We start from the raw sequence: 25,572 nt of genomic DNA on the forward strand, positions 1-25,572 counted from the left end.
TCTACCCAGTACTGCCTTGCTTCTGAGATTATCTCCCATTTACACTGCATCTATCGGGTATGTATAAAGTTTTTTTGCATATTCTGTCCCCTATTAGAAACTCTCACGGTCAGGGATGTTTTTCCCTTTTTATCCCTAGTACTTAGTACAGTTCCTAGTGGCACATACTAAGTGTTTAATAAATGTTTGATGACTGATGATAAAGAGGGTAAGGGTAACATGTATAGTGAGTGAACAGGCTGCAACATACAACCAATGAAGAATTCTAAAGAAGAACAAGAAGAAGTAAAGGATGTCAACAAGGTATTTTATGACCAAAAGAGAAGATGGGTAAGGCACATGGTGGGAATAAGGGTTGATCCATGGACAGCCAGAGTTCTCCAACTGGTACTACCTTAATGTTGGGAAAAAGTGAGAAAGGCTTCCAGCAGCATGTTGGGTCAACCCCTTGTGGTGAACTTTTGGGAGGGCACAGAAGAGAGTCACACAGGTTGGCCAGGCATAGTTGGGTTGTAATCTGCATCACTGGAAGGAATTCCTGAATCAATGAGATAAAAAAATCCACTTGAGTATTTGAGAGTAAAATTATAATTATCAATTTCTGGCCTTAAAAATCAAGCTCTCTAAACATGGTCTAACTGGTTCTTTAGTGAAGTCTCAAAGCTACAATTTGCTATTGGCTCTAGATTAAGAAACCAACATATGTGACATAACAACAGCTCCAAAAAAATAAAACAGCTGAACTTTTATAGAGGAAAACTTAAAAAACCTCATCCCTCCTATATTTGAAATAAAAAATTTAAAACTAGTAACATAAACTTTTAAAAAACTATGATAAAAAACTTTTTAAATCTTCGGTGAATTAGATTCAACTCCAAAAAGCCCCAGGGGGAATCCTATGAGGAAGTTTTTCCACTAAGCCAGAAGAATGAAGAAAAGGGAGATCTTTACATCTGATGTTATAAAGGTGCTGTTGGTCTCTTCTGACCCATTCTCAGAGTATGTGAAGTATGTACAAAATATATCTCATGCAGAAGCCATTACCTCCTTATCTGTTTCAGTGACATACCAAAGATTTGCTAGATGTTACAGGAGTTTGCTCCAGAAATTCATAGAGAATGAAAAATTTTCATTGTCAGTGATCATGACAGGTCTGGAACACACACAAAATTACTTAGTGGCCTACAAAGACCTAAAGCCAAGCTCACATACCTATACCCAATCAGTTGCCAAGTCCTGTGGTTTCTACCTTCTTAATACAACTCACATGATAGCCACTTCTCTACCCTGATATTGGCACTTCCTTGGTGCAGGATGCCATCATCACCTCATGCCTGAACAATTGCACAGCCTTTAGTCTGGTCACCCTGCCTTAAGTGGGGGTCTCTCTAGTCCAATCCATCCTCTAATCATATAGCATAGTGATTTTCCTAAAGCACAGGTCTCAACATGTTACTACCCTCCCCTCTGCTGGCTCCAATTTACTTCTAGGATCAAATACAAAATCTCATTTAGCTTTTAAAGTTCTTCAAATCCTGGACTCTGTCTTTCCAGTTTTCTTATACCTTTTTCCCCTCTACATACTGTTACACCCAGGAACACCAGGATCTTTGCTACTCCACATAAAAGATACTCCATTTCCCAAATCCAAGCATTTTTCACTGGCTGTCCCTCAAGCCTGGAAAGCTTTGCTTCCTTATTTTCTTTCTACTGGTTTTCCTGACTTCCTTCAAGTCTCAGCAAAAATCCTACCTTCTGCAAGATGCCTTTCTTGATCCCTTTGAATGTTGGTGCCTTTCCTCTAAGATTATCTCCAATTTATTCTGTCTTGTCTGTACTTAATTGTGTACATGTTGTCTTCCCCATAGACTGTGAGCTCCTTGACAGCAGAGACCTTTTTTTCTTTGTGATTTCTTTGTAATTTTTGTTTTTCTTTGTAATCTCAGTGCTTTGCAGAGCCTGGCACACAGATGCTTTAAAATGCTTGTTGATTTGACTTGGTTTTGACAGTGGGAGAACATGGAACTCAACATCCATGTGACCACAAATGGCTTCAGTGATACTGCTTTATCTGATATTTTGTCTTTAGCAAAGTGTGGGAAGTAGCCACAGGAAGGGTGTAACTCTGAAGCCTACTGATAAGAATAATGGGCCTGAAGTGGACCAAGTTGTCTCTTATCTACACTGACGTTTTGTTGCTAGGATGCCTCCTGAAATTTCTCCTTCTAAAACAAAAACTAGAAAGAAAGTTCAGAGGCCTGCGATTCAAATAAGGTATACTAGATAGTGATCTTTCAGCTTTTATCACTGCTTGTTCCATAGTGGTTTACATTGTATGGGGGACACTAGCCACTGAGCCACAAGCCCTACTTCATATATATATATATATATACACACACACACACACACACACACACACCCCACACACACACCCACCCACCCACACACCATGCTATTCATACAGGAGAAGATGCTTTACATCAAGCTGTGGAGTCCAGGCTTTATATTGACTTGGTCTTTTACCTGCAGATCATTCTCAAACATACTATCATGGCTCACACTCCACAATAACCTCTTCTACTCATTTTGTTGTTCTCATGTCCAGTGCACACCTGAAATACAGAATCATAACCACTGCCATGTTCATAGTAACTATGCTATTAACGAGCCTCTTTAAAGCAAAATATACCAGGTCTTTACTATTTCCCAATGCCCCTAAATGCCCTTTCAAGGAACTGCAAGCATTGCTCCTCACAATTACAAACATGTTTGGCAAGAGACAGAGAAATCCTATGCTGAACAACAATATCTAAGTCTCTCTTCTCTCCTAAGACCTATAGCATCTCTAATACCAGATGTGCTTTCCACATTCCTAAAAACTCAGTTTCTCTCTAGACCAATGATACCCTCTAGGCCTAGAATACATAAAATAATTTTATGGTCTACCCAAACACAAAGCCAGCCCATAGCCCTCTGAATAACTCTGGACACACTGACCTAGAATGTCTGAAATTTCTCTAATGGGCAGTCATACATGGGTCCTGATTGAGGACCTACACAGGGAAAAGATCTGTTAAAACTTTATGTTCCCGAAATGCTAAGAAGGCACAGTCCAATCCAACAGCACAAGTCAAGCATGAGACTGATCACATGATACTAATGGCAACAACAGAGCTGCCAGAGTCCTTACTAAGCTTTGTTGCTGAAAAAGTAGAGACTGGCTTCATTACCCAGAGGACTTAGGGGGCTTTTTTGGGTGGGAGGGAGGGGGAGTTAAAGAGGAACCAATTTCTAGCACAGTGGACTGAACTCCAATGAAACTATTAATGAGAAGAAAGTCTTCATATACACTAAAATATTTATAGCAGCACTACTTTGTGATAGCAAATAACTGAAAACAAAGTAGATACCCATCAGCTAGGGAATGACTAAACAAACTGTGGTACGTTAATGTAATGGAATAGTGGTGTAAGAAATTATGTATATGATGAATATGGAAAAGTATGGTAAGAGCTAAAGGAACTGATGCAGAGCTGGATAAGCAGAGCCAAAAAACAAAGCCAATAACTTTAACATAAATGATAAGAACAACCTCATATCAAAAATCAAAAGTGAAGGTAACAATTATAAATACTAAACATGACTTGAATGAAGACATATGAAATGGGAGACAAAGCCAAGAAGTAGTACAGTGAGTAATATTACAGTTGTACTCTCTCAGTATTCCCCTCCAAACAACTTTAAAATAACCTGTCAAATCAAATTCTGGAGCAGCACAGCAAACAAAAGGTGGGAAGGAGACATTTTTCCAGGCCAAGACAACTGAGGAAGTCAGAAGGAGAGGTCTGTCACACTGAGGTGAGGGCTATCCCAGAGCACAGTGCAGGGGCAACACCAGCTGTGGGCCCTGAAGGCCATTGTAGCAATAGAATCACCAGTTTTAGGAGCTTTGAGTCTAAAGACAGTAAAGGAACTGAACAATTAGTCAGAAAGAAATTACAGGGGATCCCTGTGCTAGCACCATGAGCTGGACTGGACACTGGCAACTGAGCTCCCAATTACCCAGTTACAGGTTGCAATTCCCAGGGCAGAGAGGAGTATTTTGCAATAGCAAGGGAAAGGGCCTTTCCTGGGTCCAGAGTGCAAACTAGGAGAATAGTGACTACTTTTCCTGGTTCACACCCCGCTGGAAGCAGTGAAAACTTAAAAGATCCCCCAGAATCAGCTATGAAAATAGCAGCAGGATAAACTTGAAGCTTTGGACAGCACCCCATAGCCTCCTTCCAAGGTGAGCAGAGCCCAATTCTAACATAAAGTTCAAAGTGAAGAAATAGGCTGGAAAATGAGGAAACAACAAAAAAGAACCTGCCCATAACAAAGCCACTATGTTCACAGGGAAGATCAAGGGACAAACCCGGAAGATGATAACAATGTGGAAAATATTTGAAAGCAAAGCCTCAAAGAAAAAAAAAGATTGGACATAAGCCCAACAAGAATTCCTGGAAAAGCTAAAGAAAGTGATTTTAAAAAAGAGCAACTATAAAATATTATTTTAAATCAGAGTAGTAGAGGAAAAATTGGGAAAAGAAATAAGAACAATGCAAAATATTATAAAAACAGAGGCACAAAAATAAAGCAGGTAAAGAAGGCTCACACACACACATAACACTGAAGAAAATAACACCTTAAAAAATAGAATAATAGACCAAATGGTAAAAGAGGCACAAAAATCCACTGAAGGAAAAATTTCTTAAAAATCAGAATTGGCCAAATGAAAACTAGGTACAAAAGCTCACTTACGAAAATAATTCCTTAAAAATTATAACTGGCTAAGTAGAACCTAATGAGTCCATAAGACATCAAGAAACAATAAAACAGAGTCAAAAGAATGAAAAAATAAGAGGAAAAATGCAAAAAAGCTCAAAAAGAAAAACTAACTTGGAAAACAAATTGAGAAAAGATAATTTAAGAATTACTAGACTACCTGAAAGTCATTACCAAAAAGGGGGGGGGGGTCTTACATGTCATATTTTGAGAAATTATAAAGAACACAAATATGATTTTGATACTTAAGCCCACCAGAGCAAAAACAGAGAAAGAAAACTACAGGCCAATTTTCCTAATAAATATTAATGCAAGATTTTTTAATACAGTAAGTAAACTATTAAGGAGACTACATCATGATTGTCATACACAGTGAAGAGGTGGAATGCAGAACTGGTTCAAAATCAGGAAAACTTAAATACAACTGGCCATATAAATGCAAAAATAACAAAAATTATGATTACATCAATAGATACAGAAAAAGCTTTTGACAAAATAGAATACCCATTTCCAATTTTAAAATCTTAGAACAGGAATGGAGCTTTTCTTAAAAGGTAAGCAATATCTATCTAAAACCTACAGAAGCATTATATGTGAAGGGGATGAACTAGACAGAAACCTTTCCAACACAATGAGAGGTGAAGCAATGATAACTATTATTACCAATATTATTCAATATTGTATTATAAAGGCTACCTATAGCAATAAGACACAAAAAAGAAATTAAAGGAATAAAAATAGGTAAAGAAACAAAATTATTACTGTTTGCAAGTGATATGATGATATATACTTAGAGTACCTTAAAGAATCAACCAAAAACTAGTTGAAATGATTAATAACTTTAGCAAACTTTCAGGATACAAAATAAACCTACATAAATCACCAGCATTTCTATAAATTACCAACAAAACCCAGCAGGAAGAGACAGAAATAGAATTCCATTTAAAATAATGGCAGACAGTATTAAATACCTGAAAGTCTTCCTGCCTAGACAAACCCAGGAACTATACGAACACAATTACAAAACACTTTTCACACAAATAAAGACAGATCTAAACAGAAATGGAGAAATATTCACAGCTCATGGGTAGACCAAGCCAATACAATAAAAATAATTCTGCCTAAATTAATTTACTTATTCAATGCTATACCAAACTACTAAAGACTTGTTTTATAGAAGATAAAAAAAAAATAATAAAATTCATCTGGAAGAACAAAAGATCAAGGAAATCAACGGAAAAAAATGTAAAGGAAGATGGCCTTGCAGTACCACATTTCAAACTACATCATAAAGTGATAATCACTGAAACAAGCTGGTACTAGCTAAGAAATGGAGAGGTGGATCAATGCCAATAGATTAGGTACACAATACACAGTAGTAAATGACCATAGGAATTTAGTGTGCAAGAAACCCAAAGATCCAAGCTGTTGGGACAAGAACTCACCATATGACAAAAATTGCTGTGAAAACTGGAAAGCAGTTTGGTAGAAACATCCCACACTGTATACCAAAATATGGTCAAAATGGGTACCTGATTTAGACTTAAAGGGTGATACCATAGGTAAATCAGGGGAGCAATGAAAAATTTACCTGTCAGACCTATAGATAAGAGTTTATGACCAAACAAGAAATAGAGAGGATCATGGAAAGTAAAAAGAATAATTTTGATTACATGAAATTTAAAAGGTTTTGCACAAACAAAACCAATGCAAGCAAGATTAAAAGGAAAACAGGAAATAGAAAAACAAAATTTACAGAAAGTTTCTCTGACAAAGGCCTCATTTCTCAAATACATAGGGAACTGAGCCAAATTTAACAATACAAGTCATTCCCCAATTGATAAATGGTCAAAGGACATAAACAGCAGCTGTTAGAAAAAGAAATCAAAGCTATCAATAGTCATATGAAAAAATGCTTTAAACCATATCGATTAGAGAAATGCAAATTAAAACTTCACAACTCCTACCAGATTGGCTAACATGACAGAAAAAAAATGATAAATGCTAGAGAAGATGTGGGAAAATCAGGATACTACTACACTGTCGGTGGAGTTGTGAACGGATCCAACCATTTCATAGAGCAGGCCTGCACAACCTGAAGCCTGTCAATAGATTTTGGGCAGCACCGCAAAAAATGTAGAGGAAATATCCTCTACATTTTTCGTGGGCCACCCGAAATCCTTTGGCACACAGGTCTGCTCTATAGAGAGCAATTTGGAACTATGCCCAAAGGGCTATAAAACTGGGTATACCCTTTGACCCAGCTGTACCACTACTAGGTCTGCATCCCAAAGGAATAAAAAAAAGGGGGGGAAAGGGTCTATTTATACAAAAATATTTATAGCAATTCTTTTTGTGGTGGCAGAGAATTGGAAATTGAGGAGATGCCCATCAAAGTGGGGAATGGCTGAACAGGTTGTGATACATGATTGTAATAGAATACTATTATGCTATAAGAAATGACAAGCAGGATGCTTCAGAAAAACCTGCAAAGACTTATATGAACTGATGCAAAGTGAAATAAGTAGAAATAGAACGTTGTACACAGTAACAGCAATATTGTACAATGATCAACTGTGAATGACTTAGCTATTCTCAGCAATACAATGATCCAAGAGAATTCTAAAGGACTCATAAGGAAAAATGCTATCTATCTCCAAAGAAAATGAGTCTAAATGCAGACCAAAGCATACTACTTTTCACTCTTTTTTTGTCTGAGGTTTCTTCCACACAATGAGTAATGTGGAAATATATTTTACCTGATTGCACATGTATAACCCATATCAGATTGCTTACCTATCTCTGGGATGGGGGAGATGAGGGAGGGAGTGAATTTGGAACTCAAAATTTCAAAAAACAAGTGTTGAAAATTGTTTTTTACATGTAATTGGGGGAAAAAAATAAAATATTTTAAAAAAAAAGGAAAGAGGCTGGATGACCCCTTGTCAGGTATGTCATGGTGGGGATTCCTTTGTATATAGGACAAATACATCTCTAGCCAGCGAAGCCCTTTCTACCTCTCAAATTCTGTGACCTTTGTGGGCCTGTTTCCTCATCCGTAAAATAAAGGAAATAAGCATAAGGCGCTTACTATGTTCCAGGCATTGTGCTAAGTGCTTTTTACAAATGTTACCTCATTTGATCTTCACAACCCTGGTGGGAGGTGGGTGTAAGCGCTATTATCTCCATTTTAGAGATGAGGAAACTGAGGCACACAGAGATTGAGTTACTTGCCCAGGGTCCTACTAAAGTGTCTGAGGCCAGATTTGAACTCAAGTCTTGCTGACTCCTGGTACAGTGCCCTACACACTACACCACCAGTTGCCTCTTCTATCAGAGCAGATGACCTCTTAAGTTCTCTTACAGATTTAAATCCTATGAAATGGCAATGTATCTGGAAAAGTAAATTACTAGAGAATACAAAGGACATTTAAAAACTATCATTTGCAGGTAAAATTGTCTCATATAATGCAAATATTTGGTCATTTACATATGAAAAATACCTTAAAACACTAGCATCTGCAAATGAAAATAGTATAGGTCAAGCACAACATATAGATGGCAGAAAGAAAGGCTGGACATGTGCCAAAGCCCAAGTAGGATAAGAAAAGCTTACCAACTGGCAAAGGCCGTTTTAGCTGCAGCCAGGCGGGGTACCTACCAGAGTTACATCTTTTGTATAGGTTATCTTTGTGCACATGGGCACCTTATTCAGTCTGTCTTCTTTTCTCCCAAATGCTCCAGCCCCTGAGGTTGTGGCTTCAAAGAAATTCTTCTTCTCATCATCTCCCAGCCCATCACCAATGTCTCTCATGCGGATTCCTTTTTGCTCCTAAGAAAACCAAAACACGGAGCGGGGGGAGATCTTATCACAGTCCCAGTGTAGTGCTCTTATTGCTGATGGTGGTGGCAAAGAAAAAGAAACAGAGCATCTAAGAACACTGTCACGGCTAACAATGACATGTTGCCACTCCCTGGAAAGGATAAAGGTACTAGTAATATCTGACTCTTGACTATTGGCAATCAAGGCCTTTGAGCCTCCTTGCTCTTTCCCAGGCAATAGCAATGTTCTCTCTGCCATTCTTGCTGGCATTAGCCTTTATTAGATCCTCAGACATCCAAAGACAACATGGGGCACACAGCTTGATGATGAATGACTAACATCAGCTTGCCCTAGGACTTGTCTCAGGAGTAACAAATCCAGTTAATAGCTTTACCAAAGGTAAGATGGAAGCCATGACCGGGAAGTGGTAAGGACAATGCTTAAAATCCTTCCACATGAAAACTACAGTACTAGAAGAAAGAAAAACAGAATGGAGTGAGAAGATGAAGGGAAGGTGTATCGGTATGGCAGACAACAGGGTATAGAGGAAAACATGCTGGGGACAGAGGATCTGAGCTAGAAACTCAAGTCACTTTTTTTTTGACCCAGTTTCCTCAAATGTAAAATGGGACTTCTATGGTCCCTTTCTAGCTTTCAATCTAGGATCACATGATGAAAGCATACGAACATACAAAATAAGCACAACACTGCTATTTCCATCAATCCTACCCAGGGCCCAGCAGAATGCTTTACACAAAAGATGCAAGAAAGAAAAAAGAGATAGAATATTTCTTTTTCTTTCTTCCTAAAGTAAAATGACGTGTGGCAGCATGGTAGGACAATCTCACATACATAAACAGCTACCACGAACGCATGGAGACGTACTCTGTCTAATACAGTTAGTTTTTAGTTTGGCTTTACATGAATCTGATCAGGAATGAGGATAGGCCTAATGGATCTGGAAATTTTGAGGTGGTAAGTGTTCAGGAAATGGGAGAAATATGTGAAATATATTCTTTAATTCACGCAGTTATTTCAAAATTGTTTAATATAAAGGATAGATGTACTGTATACATTATCTACTTCTGCCTAACGAGCTTTTTGATATGCTTATAAATACCCAATTAGTGACATAACAGCAATGAATAAAGATGAGAGAACATGAAGGAAAGAAGAAAAAAGCACTTTTATTTTTTGTCAGTTAATGAAGGACCTGAAATATGAAAACTTCCACTGTAGAATACTAGTTTCACTCCATAAAAATATATTCCAAAAAGTATGCTACCTGGGATATTTCCATATACATGCGTCTAAAAAAAACCCCTTCACACTCAAAATCTTCTGGCCTACCATTCTAAACCTTAAAGCTTACTCCTTATTTAGATAGGTAAATCTATTTCGAACGGGGTGAATGACTCCATCTAGCACCATAGCCTTATCTTATAGTTGAATTTTAAGTTGCTAAAAGTTACTCAAAAATGCATATAGTACTAGCATCTTAAAATGATCTCATATTTGGTATTTTTCTCCCAAATACCATCTGAAATTCAGATTCTCTAACAGGCAGGAAAATGCCACATTTCAGATGCTACTAAGTAATTCAACAATTTATAATTGGTTTTATAATTTTTATAAAGGTCACATCTTGCAACAAAGTTTTAAACATTTCATTGAAATCTCATTATCTTAAATCAGGATTTAAAAAAATACATTTGATACAATTCACAAGTGGGCAGAACAAAAACATTACACTTTACAACAGCCATTTAAATTTCACATTGTTTGCTGGATGTTACACAAAGCATGAAAGGTATTTTATAATAAGTAATTTGGACAGTTTTTTGCAGTAGAGTGTTTCTTCATACAAGATGTTTACCATTTAAAGGTCCTCTTGATATGATTCAAATACACAAAAATATAACGGCCTTAACTATCTTGAGATACTGCTTTATAAATCTAGGGCAGACCTGAACATCATCAATGGTCCTTGGTTTTTTCCCCTTTTAATTCTGCCATATTCTTGTTTGGTTTATTTTCAGTAAACAAAAAAGAATCAATTCCAGATTTTAATATCATAATTACCATCAAGTGAAAAGTCTGTACGTATTTATCACCTTTTATACCAAAAACTCAACAAATTATTACTTTAAAATATTTGAGCCAATGTGAGAGTACCAGTTGGCTTTATGTAAACTATGTATTATCTCCTCTCGTCATTACATTAATGTATTTGGTTTAGCATGCTGCTTCTATTAAGGTGACAAAAAATAATTGTAATTTAATTGAAATAAAAAAGTATAAAAATTTAACATAAATGTATAGCTGCTTACATTCACCTGTATTTATCATTCCCAATTATTTTTAACAATGCTCAAGTGCAATTTAAAAGACTTTAGTATTACAAATGTCAATGACCTATAAATAGCAGCATTTATGCATGACAGTATAAACAAAACTGTCAGCATTTCCATTATTGACCCTGTTTTTATACAGTTATAATGAAAACATGCACAGTATAAGCTTCTGTCTGAAACTGAATATTCATGTGGTCTTAGGCCATCACTAATTTTGTTTTCCAATTTGGATTTAAACTTAGATGTCAACTTACAGGTCTGAAGCAAAAAGGAAGAGCTGTTTAGTGGTTTCAGGCTTGTTTGGGTATCTTAGAAGGCAAATTTTTTTTAAAAAAATGCAACTGTAGTGAACATTTTTCTGTTTGTAAATCAAAAATTCTCACACTGACAATGGCTCATCAACAGTAACTTGACTGTGATACTGTCCATCTCTAGGAACTCAAAGCTTCAACCACTTATTAGATGTCTATAAAATAAAATTAATTAGCAGACAGAAGAGTAATTTAAGATAACCTTAATGGTCTAACGAACCTTCCAAAAGGAAGGAAATATAAAGTTAAAGCTGATATCCCAAACCTAACTTATACTGATGTATCTCAGTAATAAAGATTTATCACATAACTCTTAACTAATCTCAGAATGACTTTACCAATGACAAAGTATAATTGAGTGGATAAGCCTTAACTCCAGATGTCCTTGCTTTTGAGGCCTAAAACCATATTTGAAAAGTATCATAATGCCACACACACTCATTCATACACAATTTTGTGTGAAGGTATAGTTTTGTTGATTTCTTCTATTATACTCTCCATAACACTGGTAATTCCATGTGTCCACTGCCTGCAATGGACAAGTGCTGAGCAAATCCAACTTCCACAGTGAAAGGCATATTTTAACTAAATGAAGAATAGTAAATCCTCCACACAGGTTCCAATTGGTACTATTTCATTTAGTATATGCTGTGAAATTATAAGTTTTTTTTTTATCTCCAGTCTTTTTGAAACACAAGGCACAAACAGGAAGCAGACATTCCAAAGTGATTGTCTGAAAGAAATGTAACTGTTTTGAGTCCTTAGTCCATTTTATTAGAATACCTCCTTCTTTCATGTCTATGCAACGTCTTCTAGGTAATCTGCAACATCACTAAGTTGAGAAACAGTAATGTCTTGTGTGAGGTCTTCAAGCTTTTTGTAAAAAGAAAGAGAAAACAATTAGTTCTCTAAAATAACTATTATGATAATAAATTCTAAAATTATCATTTACAAAGTACTTATTTAACAAAGCTCATCAAATCTATTAGCCATATGATAGATGAGAAAATTTGAGACTTAGAAGACTTGGATTAGGTTTACATGGTTAAGGCCGAGCTGAGATTAAAACAATGATCAGAATCTCAAATAAGTTACAAATGAAAAGTTTTAAGAAAATTTGGCCAAGAGTTATTTTAGTAAGACCAACAAAATGAGAAAATGGTCCAAAAAATATCATTGCTAATTGGCCTTATTTGTATCTATTGTAGACTTCATTCAGTACAAGCATATCTCTCTGAACTTCTTCCTATATTCTAAATTTTACTGAAATTCATTAAAATTGAGGAAAATCGACATTTTAAAACCTCTACCAATGATTTTTTAAGATCAAACAATGTTAGAATTAGGGGATCTAAGCAGTTATCTGGCAATTCAGTCAATAAAAATTAGGTGTCTACTTTGTGAAATGGTCCAATCTATACCTTAACAGTAAGGAATCCCCTCTATGATACCCAGTCAGCAGGCATATAGACTTTGTGAGAAAAACCTCCAGTAAGGAAAAGACCAAAGTAAAAATTGAACTTAAGATAATAACTTAAAACTCGTGAGTGGTTATCAAATACAATTAAAATCAAGTTAAATCAGTGTCATGGAAGAGAAACACATGTATAGTTGAAACAGAACCCTCTTTTTCCTCCCATTTCCAAATCATTGCTGTCTGTATTCTGGCCATTCTCAACATCTTCCTAAAGGAACTTGAAACCTGCCTCTGGGACCCAGGGCTCTGATAAGTAAATTTTCACCTTATCTCTTCTGGAACCATGACACTATGCCGCTTCTTGGTCATTTTCAAACCAAGTCAACCTGGAATTTGGCCATTTTTCATATCTCCCACCTTTCAAAACCTAAACTCTGCCCTTTCTACCTTCCCCTGCCCCCACTTTATAGCTCCCCTTTGTATGATATCTTTCTCTGTTAGAATTTAAGTTCCTAGAGGGGAGAGATTGACTTGTTTGCTTATATTTGTATCCCCGGCACTTAACACAGTGCCTGGCATATAGCAATGCTAATTCATTCATTTAAGATTTGTCAACATACCTTTCAGATTTCATTATCATGAATGACTTTTTTCCTCAAACATCATTTGAGAATATGCTAATATTAATATAATTATACTTTATCAAATAAGGTAGAATAATTTACTTAAGTCTTATATCTGTGAGGAATGGTACATAAGCCACAGAATCAAATCAATGAAGACAATACGAGAAATTTGTTTAAAAGATAATTTTGTGTGATCTACAAGAATAAAGGACTGTGTTTTTATAAAGGCAGAAAACAGCCATCCAAAGGAAGAAAAAGGCAACAATCAAAAACATTTAGGGAAAGAGAACAGAGGCAGTAGTTCATAACAAATGATTTGTTGATGTCAAGGAATACTAGGTGATAATAAGTTTAGAAAAATGAAAGGTTCAACAAATGTTAATAATAAATGAACATTTGTTGAGGTTGCTTAAGGGAACACTTTTTGAATTAGAATTCAAAATATATTCTTTAAAATGAAATTAGTCAGAAGCACATAGTTTTTAGGGTAGATTGTATAAATACAACATAAAATGGGTCAATAGCATCAGAAAAAAATAGAGAATGAGTATGTTTACATACTGAATACATAAGAAGTTCAGAATAATACGGATAACACATATAGCTGTTTTGTATTATACTGCTAAAGTTAACTAGCATCATTTTTAAAATACTCCATAACTGTTTAACCTCTGTAAATCCAATCTTCTCAACTATATTATATAATCTCCATGACAGAGGAATTCATCTATTTTGTTTATATTGTCCTCAATAACTAATGTAGACTTTCCAAAGCTCACCCTGAAAACATGTTGCCAGATTATATGACCCTCTAAAGACCTTCTAAGTAAATGACTGATAGTAATACAGGACAAACATGTTGGATTAAAGTATTTATGTGGCATTTCCTCCTCCATTAAAGTCCTATTCTGATAGGACTGTAATGTGAAATGGTAACCATGGTTCTCAAACATATCAAAAAACAAACATAGAGAGAAGAACAGAAGTCTATCTGTCAAGGCCCAGTTCAAATGTCATCTTTCCTATTAAGCCTTCCAGGATTTCCTTAGCCCAAAGTCATCTGAATTAGTGTAGCACCTTGTATTCCTCAAATTGTGCTTTTACATGACATGGTAATTCGTGTGCATGCTAGATCATAAGTTTCTATAGAACACGGACCATATTTTATTCTTTCTTTCACTCCCAACCCCTCAACTAGTAATTGCTATTTTCAGGGCCTTGAACACAGTACATGCACATGCGCGCGCACGCACGCACGCACACACACGCACACACACACAACACACACACACACTTTTCATTTAATGATTGAATGAATGGGAGAGGACTGATTCAATTTAAGACAGCCAAAGAAAAGTCCAGGATTCTATGAAATGGAATCACCTGGACTGCAGAGTACTTTACTATTGTGGAAGGACAATGCACTGAGAAGCTTTTTTGTGTGTATGTGTGGGTGGGTGTATCCCATACACATATATTATACCACAAATTTCAAATACTGGGTTCCAAACTAATTTTTAGCATCATGGATAAGTTTTAGAAAGAACAACACTTAGCTGTGACATATTTTAAAATAAAATGTGTTTTTGACAACCACAAGAATGTATTCTGCAATGTATGCATGCATGCATGTGTGTATACACACATACTCTCTAATACCTGAAATCTGTGGTAACCTGGATTAAGGACAGACTAAAGATGACCTTTGTACCATTTATGAAGAATGAATTTGCTAAGGAAATAATCTATTTCCTTTAAGTAATCATTTTCTCCATAATTTTATTGTAGAGTACTCTTGTTAAAATCTATTCTGATATTCTTCTGCAATTCTTAAGAGGTAATCAGTCTCCACCAGATTTTGAGTCATGGTTCTTGGTTTCTCTGTCTAGACTCTATTTTCTGCCTGTTGTAAATCTCTGAATACTAATCATTATGTATATAGTTACTCCTACTGCGCTTTCCTGGATCTCTGTACATTGACGTCAAACTGCCTACTTGGATTTCACACCTCATGTGCTTCCTGGATGTGGCTTGATACTCTACCATCACTCTACAAAGTACCACTATACTACATACTTTTCTATCCTAGAGGGCTGGAAGGAATAGAGAAAGGGACTGGACTTGTGATTTTATTGTTATAAGGAGCTCTCTAGATAAGGAAACCCCTTAGCAATGCAGTCCAATACATTCTCTGTAACTTTAGTCTTAAGAGTGTTGTCTCGAGCATTACTGTGAGATAAATGATTTACCTAGGGTCACAAAGACAGTATGTGTCAGAGGCAGGATTTAAACCTAGGTCTTCCAGGCTTAAAGGCCAGCTCTCTATCCACTCCATTATGCTATCATTCCTAACTCAACCCAACTGTGACATTCTCCTACATTTTGTACTATGTGTATAAGAAAATAGCATGACTCTGGCCCTAATCCTTGCTGGTCTACCCTAAGCAACTACAGAAGCAGCAGGATACCCTGGAAAGACTATTAGATTGGTTTCAAATCCAATTTTTAGTGCTTCCTAGCTGTGCTCATGAGCAACTGAGTAATTACCTTGAGCTGAAGTATAAACAGCTGTAAAATGTTATTAATACTGGTATTATTTACCTCACAGCACTGTTGTGGGAGTGTGCTTTTTAAACTTTAAAGTGTAACAGGAGTGGCAGTTATTAGAACTGTCATCCATGACCTCAATATATCAATCAATAAGCATTCAATAAGCTTCTATTATGTACCAGGCCCTGGGGATATATAAAAAAAGATAGAAGTGAGAAAATTACTGTTCCCAATAATCCTAATTCTACCAGAGAGACAGGACATGTTCTAATAAGTATAAGAAACATACAAAAATATACACACACACACACACACACACACACACACACACATATATGTATAAAAAATAAATTCACAGTGAAGGGTGGAGGGGTACACTAATAATTATGGGAATTGCAAAAGGGTTACTGAAGGAAGTGGCATTTAAGCTGAGCACTGAATAGTTTCAAAAAGGTGGAAATGAAGAGTATGCCAAGAACGGAGGAAAGCCTATTAAAGGCACAGAAAGAACAAATGTCATGAACAAATTACACAGATAATAAATCAGTTGGCTGGAACACAAAGTATGTGAGGGGGGAGTAGAAAGTCTGGACTGGGATAGGTGTGGTGTGAACAAAGAAAATGGAATGAATGTAGGAGATACTAAGGAAGCACAACTGACAAAACTAGGCAGCCAGATGGTGCAATGGAAAATGTCAGGATCTGGAATCTTTAGAAAGACCTGAGTTCAAAACCAGTTTCCAATACTTCCTAGATGTATGAATCTAGGCAAGTCACTTAACCTTTCTCAACCTCAGTTTTCTCACCTACAAAATAAGGATAATAACAGTACCTACCTTACACAGTTGTTTTGAGGATCAAATGAGATAACGTATGTAAAGCACTTTGCAGACTTTAAAGTGTTATCTTAGCCGTTCTAATTGAAACTTGGCAATGGATTGTATATTAAGAATGAGAGGGAAAAATCAAGAGTAACTCTTAGCCTGTGAATATGGGCACCTGGAAAAAAGGTGGTGCCCTCAGTAGAAATAGGGATGTTAGAAGGAGTGGTGGGCTCAGGATATATGTCAAGTTTGAGATGCTTTTGAAATATCCATGAAGAATTATCTTTGGGTAGCTAGGTGGCGCAATGGATAGCGCACTGAACTGAAGTCAGGAGGACCTGAGTTCAAATCTCGCTTCAGACCAAACACTTGACACTTACTAGCTGTGTGACCCTGGGTAAGTCACTTAACCCCAAATGCCCAAAAAAATAAATAAATAAATGCTTATTTAAAAACAAAAAAAGACTTATTCTATCAATAACTGGAGATGCAGGACAGGAGCCTAAGAGACAGATGAAAGTTGGATATACAGATATACATCTGGATAGAGATGACAAACCCATAGTAATGTGATCACCAAGAGAGAATACACAAACAAAAGATGGGGCTAAGGGCAATGTGTGATATGCCAGATAAACCTACAAAGACAACCAAAAGGATTGGTTTATATGGCAAAAGAGAATCGTGACACAGCAGTGCCATAAAAATCCAGAGGAAAGAACATCCAGGAGAAGATGACGGTCTACATAAAACATGTTAAACATGCCACACAGCCCACAATACTCTTGAGTGTGGCCCAAACCAAATTAAAATGTAATTTGGAAACATCTAATAAAATAATAAAATAAAAATACAATAAAAAAATGTATTATATTTTACAAGTAAGTCAATATGATTCCACAAGGATTGATCCTTACGTTTGGATTAGTGGCCCCCATTTCTATTTGAGTCTGATGTTACAGGTCTACACTGTCAAAATGTTGAAAAGACGTGAAGCAGGATGAGGACTGGGAAAAGGCCGGTAAAAGGGAAAACCTTCAGGTAGCACTTATTAGGGGAGGAAAAAGGAAGAAACTTTGATATGCTAAATTTTCCTATTTACTCAATCAGATACTCTTAAAATGGTACTTGAATGGCTGAAATGTAAATTACTTGAAGCAAAATTTTACTTCTCTATTATTCGACAATAGACATAAACACAGAATCAGAGAGTAGGAAGAGATTTCAGTGGCCATCTAGGACAACTCATACCTTAAAATAATTTCTTGCTTCTACCTAAAGACCTCTAAGAAGAGAGAAGCCATTTCCTCTTAAGGCAGTCCATTCTATTTTTCAACAGCTCTAATTTTCAGTAAGTTTTTCCTGCTATCAGGCTTAAATTGTTCACCCGGCAACTTTTATGCACTGTTCTTAGTTCTATCCTCTGGGGCCAAATGACACTAATCTCTTCCTCTACAAGACAGCCCTTTACATGCTTGAACACAGCTATTGTGTGCCCTCTAATTTTTCTTTTCTACAGGCTAAATTTATACACAATTCCTTCAGATGGTCTTAATATGACATGGGCTCAAGATTCATCATAGCTGCCCTCTTACAGTCACTACAGACACTCAATATCACTCCTAAATCACTGTGTCCAGAAGTAAATACCATACTTCAGGTGTATTCTGACAAAGGCAAAGTGGAGTGGGACTATCATTTTCCAATCCATGGAAGCTATGATCCCTCTTAATGCAATCCAAGAGAGTTGTTTTTTTTTTTTGCTAATAAAATTGAGCTTGAATCCAATAAAACAGAACAGCTGCCTCCTCATTCCTTTTTTACTGTATAGCTGTGGAATTTTTTTTTTGTACTCCAGTGTAAGACTCTACCCTTATCCCTAATGAATTTCATCTTATTAGATTCAGCCCAATCCTCTAGTCCCTCAAGATCTTTTTGGATCCTGACTCAGTCATTCAATGTATTTACTATCATTTGCACTGTCATCAGAAAACTGGATGGGCATATCATTCTCTACCTTTATCCAAGTAATTTACAAAAACATCATTAAACAGTACAGGGTCAAGACAAATCCTTAGGTTATTCCACTACAGACCTCCTGCCACATTAACACTGAACTATTAAGTACTCTTTGAGTCTAGCTATCCAACCATTTCTGAATCCATCTGACTATATTATTGTCTGATTCTTATCCTTCCATCTCTCCACAAAAAAAGCATGAGATATTTTACTAAAAGCTTTGTTAAATTCTAGGTAACTATATCCACAGCATTCCCCCTTATCTATTATAGTAATCCTGTCAAAAAAGGAAAGCAAGGTTAACTGGGAATAACTTGTTCTTGATGAAGCCATGCTGGCTCTTTATAATCACTACTTCTCTTTCTAGATATCTGCCAACCATCTTTTTAATAAGCCCTTCCAGAATTTTCTAAAACTCAAAAGTCAAGCTCACTAATCTATACTTTAAAAACTCAATCCTCTTCCCTTCTTTGAAAAACTGGTACTTTAGACTTTTTCCAATCTTGTGATATGTCTCCTATTTTTGATGATCTTTCCATTATCACGGACAGTGGCTAAGTAATCACATATGCTAGTTCTTCCAGACCTGTAGATATAGTTCTTGTAGGAAAGGTGACTTCGATTAAGGGCAGCTATACTCTCATACTCTCCCTTTATTTATCTTGGGCATCAACTCTGTTAGTCATTTTTATTCTGTCATTTCCAGTCATTCTCCTTTGCAGAGAAAACAGAAATAAAATAAAAATTCAGCAGCTTTACCTTCTATTGTCAGTTATCATCTCATCTACATCAAGCAAGCATGTGATCCCTTCTTTGATCCTTCTTTCTTTCTTATTATAAGTGAAAAAGCCTTTTTTAGATTGTTCTTATCTTCCCTTGCTGGCTTCAGCTCATTATAAGCTTTAGCATTCCCAACACTATATTTAGAGGATTGTGTGACACTCTTAAACCTATTGTTCTCCAGCCTTGCTTTCATCTTCTGTACAGTTTTTTTAAATTGTAAGTTGGATGGTGTTTGTATAATCACATAAATCTCCCCAGACAAATCATATTTTTTCCTCCTTCCTGAAATTGTTTTCATGTATTGGAATTTTATCCTAGGGCACCTCTAATTTACCTTAGGCTGACTTCCTCTGAAGCATTTGAAGTCACTGGATCCTACCTCTAGTGTTCATAATCCAGTAAAATCTGCTTTCTCAAAATTTAGGGTGCATGTCAAACTAACTCAGTTATTTTTCCTTCTTTTTCTGTTCCTTCACAATAAAAGTACCCCAAGACCACAAACTGTACAAATGAAGTACAAAACCAGCTATATATAAAGCTTCTCTAGCCTACAAATCCACTAAATCCATTTCTTGAAAAAGCAGATCAGTCAATAAAAACATGCATATATAAAAGCATACTTTATCATTGATATTGATGTCATCTAGTTCCACAGAAATATCTTCTTCTATCTCTTCTCCAATACTTATTTCACTTTTCTCTGAGCGATGACTTATGGTACTATTTCCAGACAGAGAAGGAAAAAAAAGGATTGTGAGGATGATAAGCCATTCATAATAATTACCCTATAAAAATTTTCATTACAAAAAAAAGTTAACCATTTAAACAAAAAAGTCAGAGTAACATATATTGAGCAATGTTTCATTAATGATATTAAATATCCTTTGACAAGTAAAGTGGCGTAATAGAAGGTTGGTGGGAAAGTATGGATGAACTGAGTTCAAGTCTCACCTGTGATGCACAGGATATGAGACACTGGATAAGTCACTTAACCTCTCAGGGATGTATGTACCACACACCCCTCTAAAACTATAAACTGCAAGAGCTGCTTATTTACATTAGTAGTGGGAATTTCCTTACCACGCAGTGCCCTACACCAAAGAAATTAGACCAAAAAAATTATCCATTATACACTCTCTCTATATATATGGGGGGGGATGTACATGTATGTGTATACATGACTATATATTGAAGATGGATCAACAGTCTAAATTTTTGATTTATTTTCTTTAAAATGTACTTTCTCATAAGAAAAATATAATTTTTATCTAAATTTCTATAACTCATCTACATTTGTTTTAATTAAAATATGTGAATTACATGCTTACATGATAAATATGTAAGGTTAAGAAATACAATTATATTCAAATTTATTTGTAACAAATCTTTTTTTCAAGTTTGGCAACTCAACACAAGCACCTGCTTACATGCTTCTTTATCATGTCAACCGTATTAATGTTATATTATTCACATTTACTTTGCCTGTGACAAAAGCCTTTTAAAAACCCCAAAACTGACTATACCCTCTCTCTCTCTCTCTTTTTTTTTTTTAAGGCAATTGGGGTTAAGTGACTTGTCCAGGGTCACACAGCTAAGTAAGTGTCAAGTGTTTGGTCTGAGGCCGGATTTGAACTCAGGTCCTTCTGACTCCAGGGCTGGTGCTCTATCCACTGTGACACCTAGCTGCCCCTATACTCTCTTGTCAAGGAAGGTTTGAGAGAGATCTGTTGTTATATTGGAAAGGAATGGAAAAGCATTTCTAAAGCACTTACTATGTGTTAAAGCATTGTGCTAAATCCTGGGAATATAAGAACAAAAAAGACACAGTCATTGCTGTCAAAGAGCTCAAATTCCAGTTGGGAGAGGAAACCCAGATAAAAAAGTTCAGCTACAGGGTAGATGGTATGGCCCAGAGATCCATAGGATGTTTGTTATAATAGAGCAGGTGTCTATGCCTGGGTTGGTGTTAAGACAGTAGACTACTAAACTGGAAGGACAAATAAAATAGAAATCAAAGAGAAGCTGCTTAACAGTTTTAAGTTTGTTCATATGTAAGGTCTTCACAGCAACTACAGTCTTGCTTTAGTTATTATATTTTAGTGAATTTCTACACTACGCCTATAAATCTAGATTGGGGTAAATCTAAGAACATTCTATGAAGTTAAATATAAACAGGTTTTGGATTAGCTATTCCTCTACTGGCAACTCCATTGGTGGAAAAATAAACAGGAGTCGACTATAATTATAAATTCTAAATAGGATTTATTTTCCATTTTTGAAAATACCTTCAGAAATTATTTACATGTATGTTTTTACTTAAATATATTTGCCTGCTTGGAAAATGTCTTTCTTACCTATTAAAATCATCCATGTACTCCTCTTCATCTCCAGTTCCTGAATTTAAAAAATATATACTTAGTATAATATACATATGTATACATATCCATATATTCACATACATACAGTTCTTTATTTAGAGTTGCAGATTTTGCAGAATCATTTAATAAAAGTAAGTCATTCCAATAACAGAAATGTTTATACCATGAAAAGAAAAAATTGTTATCTAACACTTCACACTAGAAAAAACTTTAATCTATTAATCTCAGAAACACATCCAAAATAAGTAATTTCCTTAACAACCTTAAACACATTCCCATATCAGAGAAGAACTATGTCACAAATACAATCTGCCAAAAATTATAATAAAGCTCCTAATAAAGATTAATTGGGGAGAATATGAATTTTTGAAAAATTTCAATTAAAAAATACAATTAGTGGAATAGAGAAGGCAAGTTCTGTATCTGATTTCATGTTATAACCACAACCAAAATTCTTGCTGCCTCAAGAGCCCAGGATCAAGACTCTCAGGGACTATATTCAATGGTTGTCCAATAAAGCATCAGCTGTTGCTACAAGACAGGGCCACATCTCATTTTGCAGCAATTACTATCATCATAGTCAAATACAGGCCTTGCCTTCTTCACAAAGTGGAAGATCTAACCTTGTTACCAGAACTTCAAACAGGTATTGCGTAGGTATTATACAGACATAGGAAAGAAGCAATAACTGTCACAGCCATAACATGGATAACTGAGTAAGGGTTAGCAGTCTTCAACTGTATGGTGATGTAGATAGCAAGAAACAGCGAGAGGTAGCTAGCCGTATTTTGCCCTCTTACAGACAAGTGATGACCATCTTGACAACTACTGAAAGTGCAGTTAGATTGGAAAGGTCTCACAGTCACAATTGTCCCCTCCCTATCCCACCATGCTGTCCTCTTTAGCACTTAGTTTTGGAAACTTTTGGCTAAGAGATATGGGGTCATTTGCGGCACAAAGAGGTACATTTTTCTGCTATAAGAAACTAACCTTATTCAGTATGACTCATTAAACATATAATTAAACAAAGTCCTAAGTGACAAGAAATTCCATTCCAACTTCCTGGTTAAAAGAGGTAAATTTACTGTGAATGAAGAACTCAAAGTAATCATACTAGTGGAAAAGTATTTACATTGCATGTACTGTATTGGCTGCAATGTAAGCAATCTTTCTCCCTCTTCGATTCCTGACAAATTCTGGCTTGAAGTCTGCCTAAACATGGATTAATCAATATGATTTTTTGGTGTATATTTACACATTTTTTTTCTGGTTAAAGGTAGAGTGTGTGTGTGTGTGTGTGTGTGTGTGTGTGTTGTGTGTGTGTGTGTGTGTGTGTGTGTGTGTATGTGTTGTGTTTTGGGGAATAGGGAACAGATGCGAATAGCTACTATAGTTGAGCCAATATGGTAACATAGCCATTTAAATGAGTGAAGTAACTGGTTTTAACTAACCATTAGATCTGGGATTTATTAACAAAGAATTTTTTTTATATAGACAGGTCAATTAACAAATCACAAAAGTATTCCTAAGGTCAATAAACAAACATTTATTAAGCACCTACTATGTGTCAGGCACTATGTTAAGCACTGAGAGTACAAAGAAAGGCAAATGATAGTCCTTATCCTCAAAGAGCTCAGTCTAATGGGGAAGACAACATGAAAACAACTGTGCACAAACAAGATATATGCAGGATAAACTGGAAAGCAATAGAATGAAGTTACTAGCATTAAGGAGGTTTAGGAAAGGTTTCTTGTAGAAGACGGAATTTTATCTAGGTCTTCAAGGAAACCAGGAGGCAGAAATGAGGAGTGAGAACATTCCAGCTATAGGAGACAGCCAGTGAAAATACATGGAGAGTGTCAGGAAATATGGTATCTTGTTTGAAGAAAAGCAAGAAAGCCAGTGTCAGTCTTTTGGCTCTCCAAAGACATTTTCTCACAGAAACAATATTATAAATAATATCAGGGTTCCCAGTCCACAAAAGGTTCTTTAATAATATGTATTTGCAATGAAAAATAATGACAATTTAGTAAAAATGAAATAAAATGAGAAAAAAAATGACCTTTTATTTATTTATTGAGGCAGTAGACATCTACCAGAGAGTTTACTGAGTTATTAGCTCCATTTACCTTGGAACTGGGTTCTCAACCACTAAATTAATGTCAATTGCTAGACTGTGAAAAATTACCTATTCACTCTCATGCTTCTCAAACTTTTTAGGATTTCCATTAAGAACAGCAATGTCCTCATCTTTGATTCAGTGCCTTTAAATGAATTTTCATATCAGTAGAGGTTTTGAGAAATAAAAAGTAGCTCTCCTTCAGTCAGTCAGTATCAATAAGCATTTATTAAGTGCTTGATATATGCCAGGTACAATACTAAATGCTGGGTATACAAAGAAAAGCAAAAATAAAAGCTTTGCTGTCAAGGAACTCATATCTTTGGCCTATTTCCAGGAGATTCCCTTGATTCCTCTTTCACACTGCACTTTATTTTCACTTCTATAAATTGTTCATCATATATTACACTATGTTAGTTATTTGTGGATACGTTTGATTCTCCTCTAAATTATGAGCAGCATGAAAACAGTGATTTGTATTATTTGGCATTTTTATTTCCCTCAACCTCACCTAAAAGGCCCACTCTAAGGCCTCGTTATGATATGGATATCATCTTGGCTTCCTGAAGGCCATCTCAGTAGCATGCAAACTCCAACAGGTCCTATTAAACTGAAAAGGCATCAAGAATGGGCCCAGTGATGGACCATATATATGCTGTTTGAAGACCATGCCTTGCTAATTTCAGAGAGGCTCATCTCCTGACTTGACTGCAAGGTGCTGATTTTTTTTTTGGGGGGGGGTAGGCAGAGCAATTCTCAAAGACCATTTGCTAAGTCACAGAGGAATTGTAGTTAGAATGGATGAAGGGGATAAAAAAGGGTAACCTTAATAAAAAATTATCTTGCATTAGAAAAAATAATAGCAAAGTTCATTTGGAAGAATTAAAGGTAAGGAATTTCAAAGAAACCAGGAAAAAAGATGTAAAGGAAGGAGATTCAGCAATATCAGATCTTAAACTATATTATAAGGTGAGAGCATAATTGAAATGTAAAATGGATTTCAATTATATTAAATTAAAATTTTCTTGCACAAATAAAACCGATGTAACCAAGAATAGAAGGAATGCAGAAAACTGGAAAGAAACTTTCACAGACAATCCCTCAGATAGGATATGATTGTGTTCAAATATTGTTGTGTAGGAAATAATGAGCTGGTTGATTTAGAAAAATATGGAAAGATTTGGACCAATGAAGGAAGATGCTATCCATCTCCAGAGAAAGAAATGACAAATGGAAATATGCATAGTATGGTTTTACATATATGTATATGAACATATATATGTATATGTATATAGATATCTATGTATATGTACATATGCTCGCATTTAAGTGTAGCCTTCTGTAGGGTAGGGAGGGAAGAGAAAAGTAAAAAGTGCATAGCAGGGAACAAATGAAAATCTAGATGGAAACAAAGAAAAAGCTGGGTAGCTTTGAAAACAATGTGTAGTATTTATTATATACATTTTCTTGAAATGGGAATTTGTTTTCTAATGAATCCTCTCCTATGTTCTGCTGTGTACATGAAAACGTTCTTTTTTTCTTTT

At 35.7% G+C, this 25,572-nt stretch overlaps 1 protein-coding gene across 12 annotated transcripts in view; it reads right to left on the reverse strand.

Moving 5' to 3' along the window:
- Positions 1-286: 286 nt before the first annotated feature.
- Positions 287-25,572, reverse strand: part of CEP43 (centrosomal protein 43) — a 67,514-nt gene continuing 42,228 nt past the window's right edge. For 6 of the 12 annotated variants that reach the window (XM_020970393.2, XM_020970392.2, XM_020970391.2 and 3 more), the window contains 3 exons: positions 21,886-21,925; positions 20,152-20,251; positions 287-538 (listed from right to left, as the gene is read on the reverse strand). In XM_020970393.2, coding sequence (XP_020826052.1) covers positions 296-538; positions 20,152-20,251; positions 21,886-21,925 — 383 coding nt within the window. In that variant the 3' untranslated portion in view covers positions 287-295. Of the gene's footprint in view, positions 539-9,814; positions 12,186-20,151; positions 20,252-21,885; positions 21,926-25,572 lie in introns of those variants that run through there. The other 6 variants (XM_020970399.2, XM_020970397.2, XM_020970400.2 and 3 more) reach the window with 4 other exon arrangements.

This window comes from Phascolarctos cinereus, unplaced genomic scaffold (genome assembly GCF_003287225.1).
Source record: "Phascolarctos cinereus isolate Bilbo 61053 unplaced genomic scaffold, phaCin_HiC Scaffold_5;HRSCAF=322, whole genome shotgun sequence".
In the NCBI taxonomy this organism is placed as follows: Eukaryota; Metazoa; Chordata; class Mammalia; order Diprotodontia; family Phascolarctidae; genus Phascolarctos; species Phascolarctos cinereus.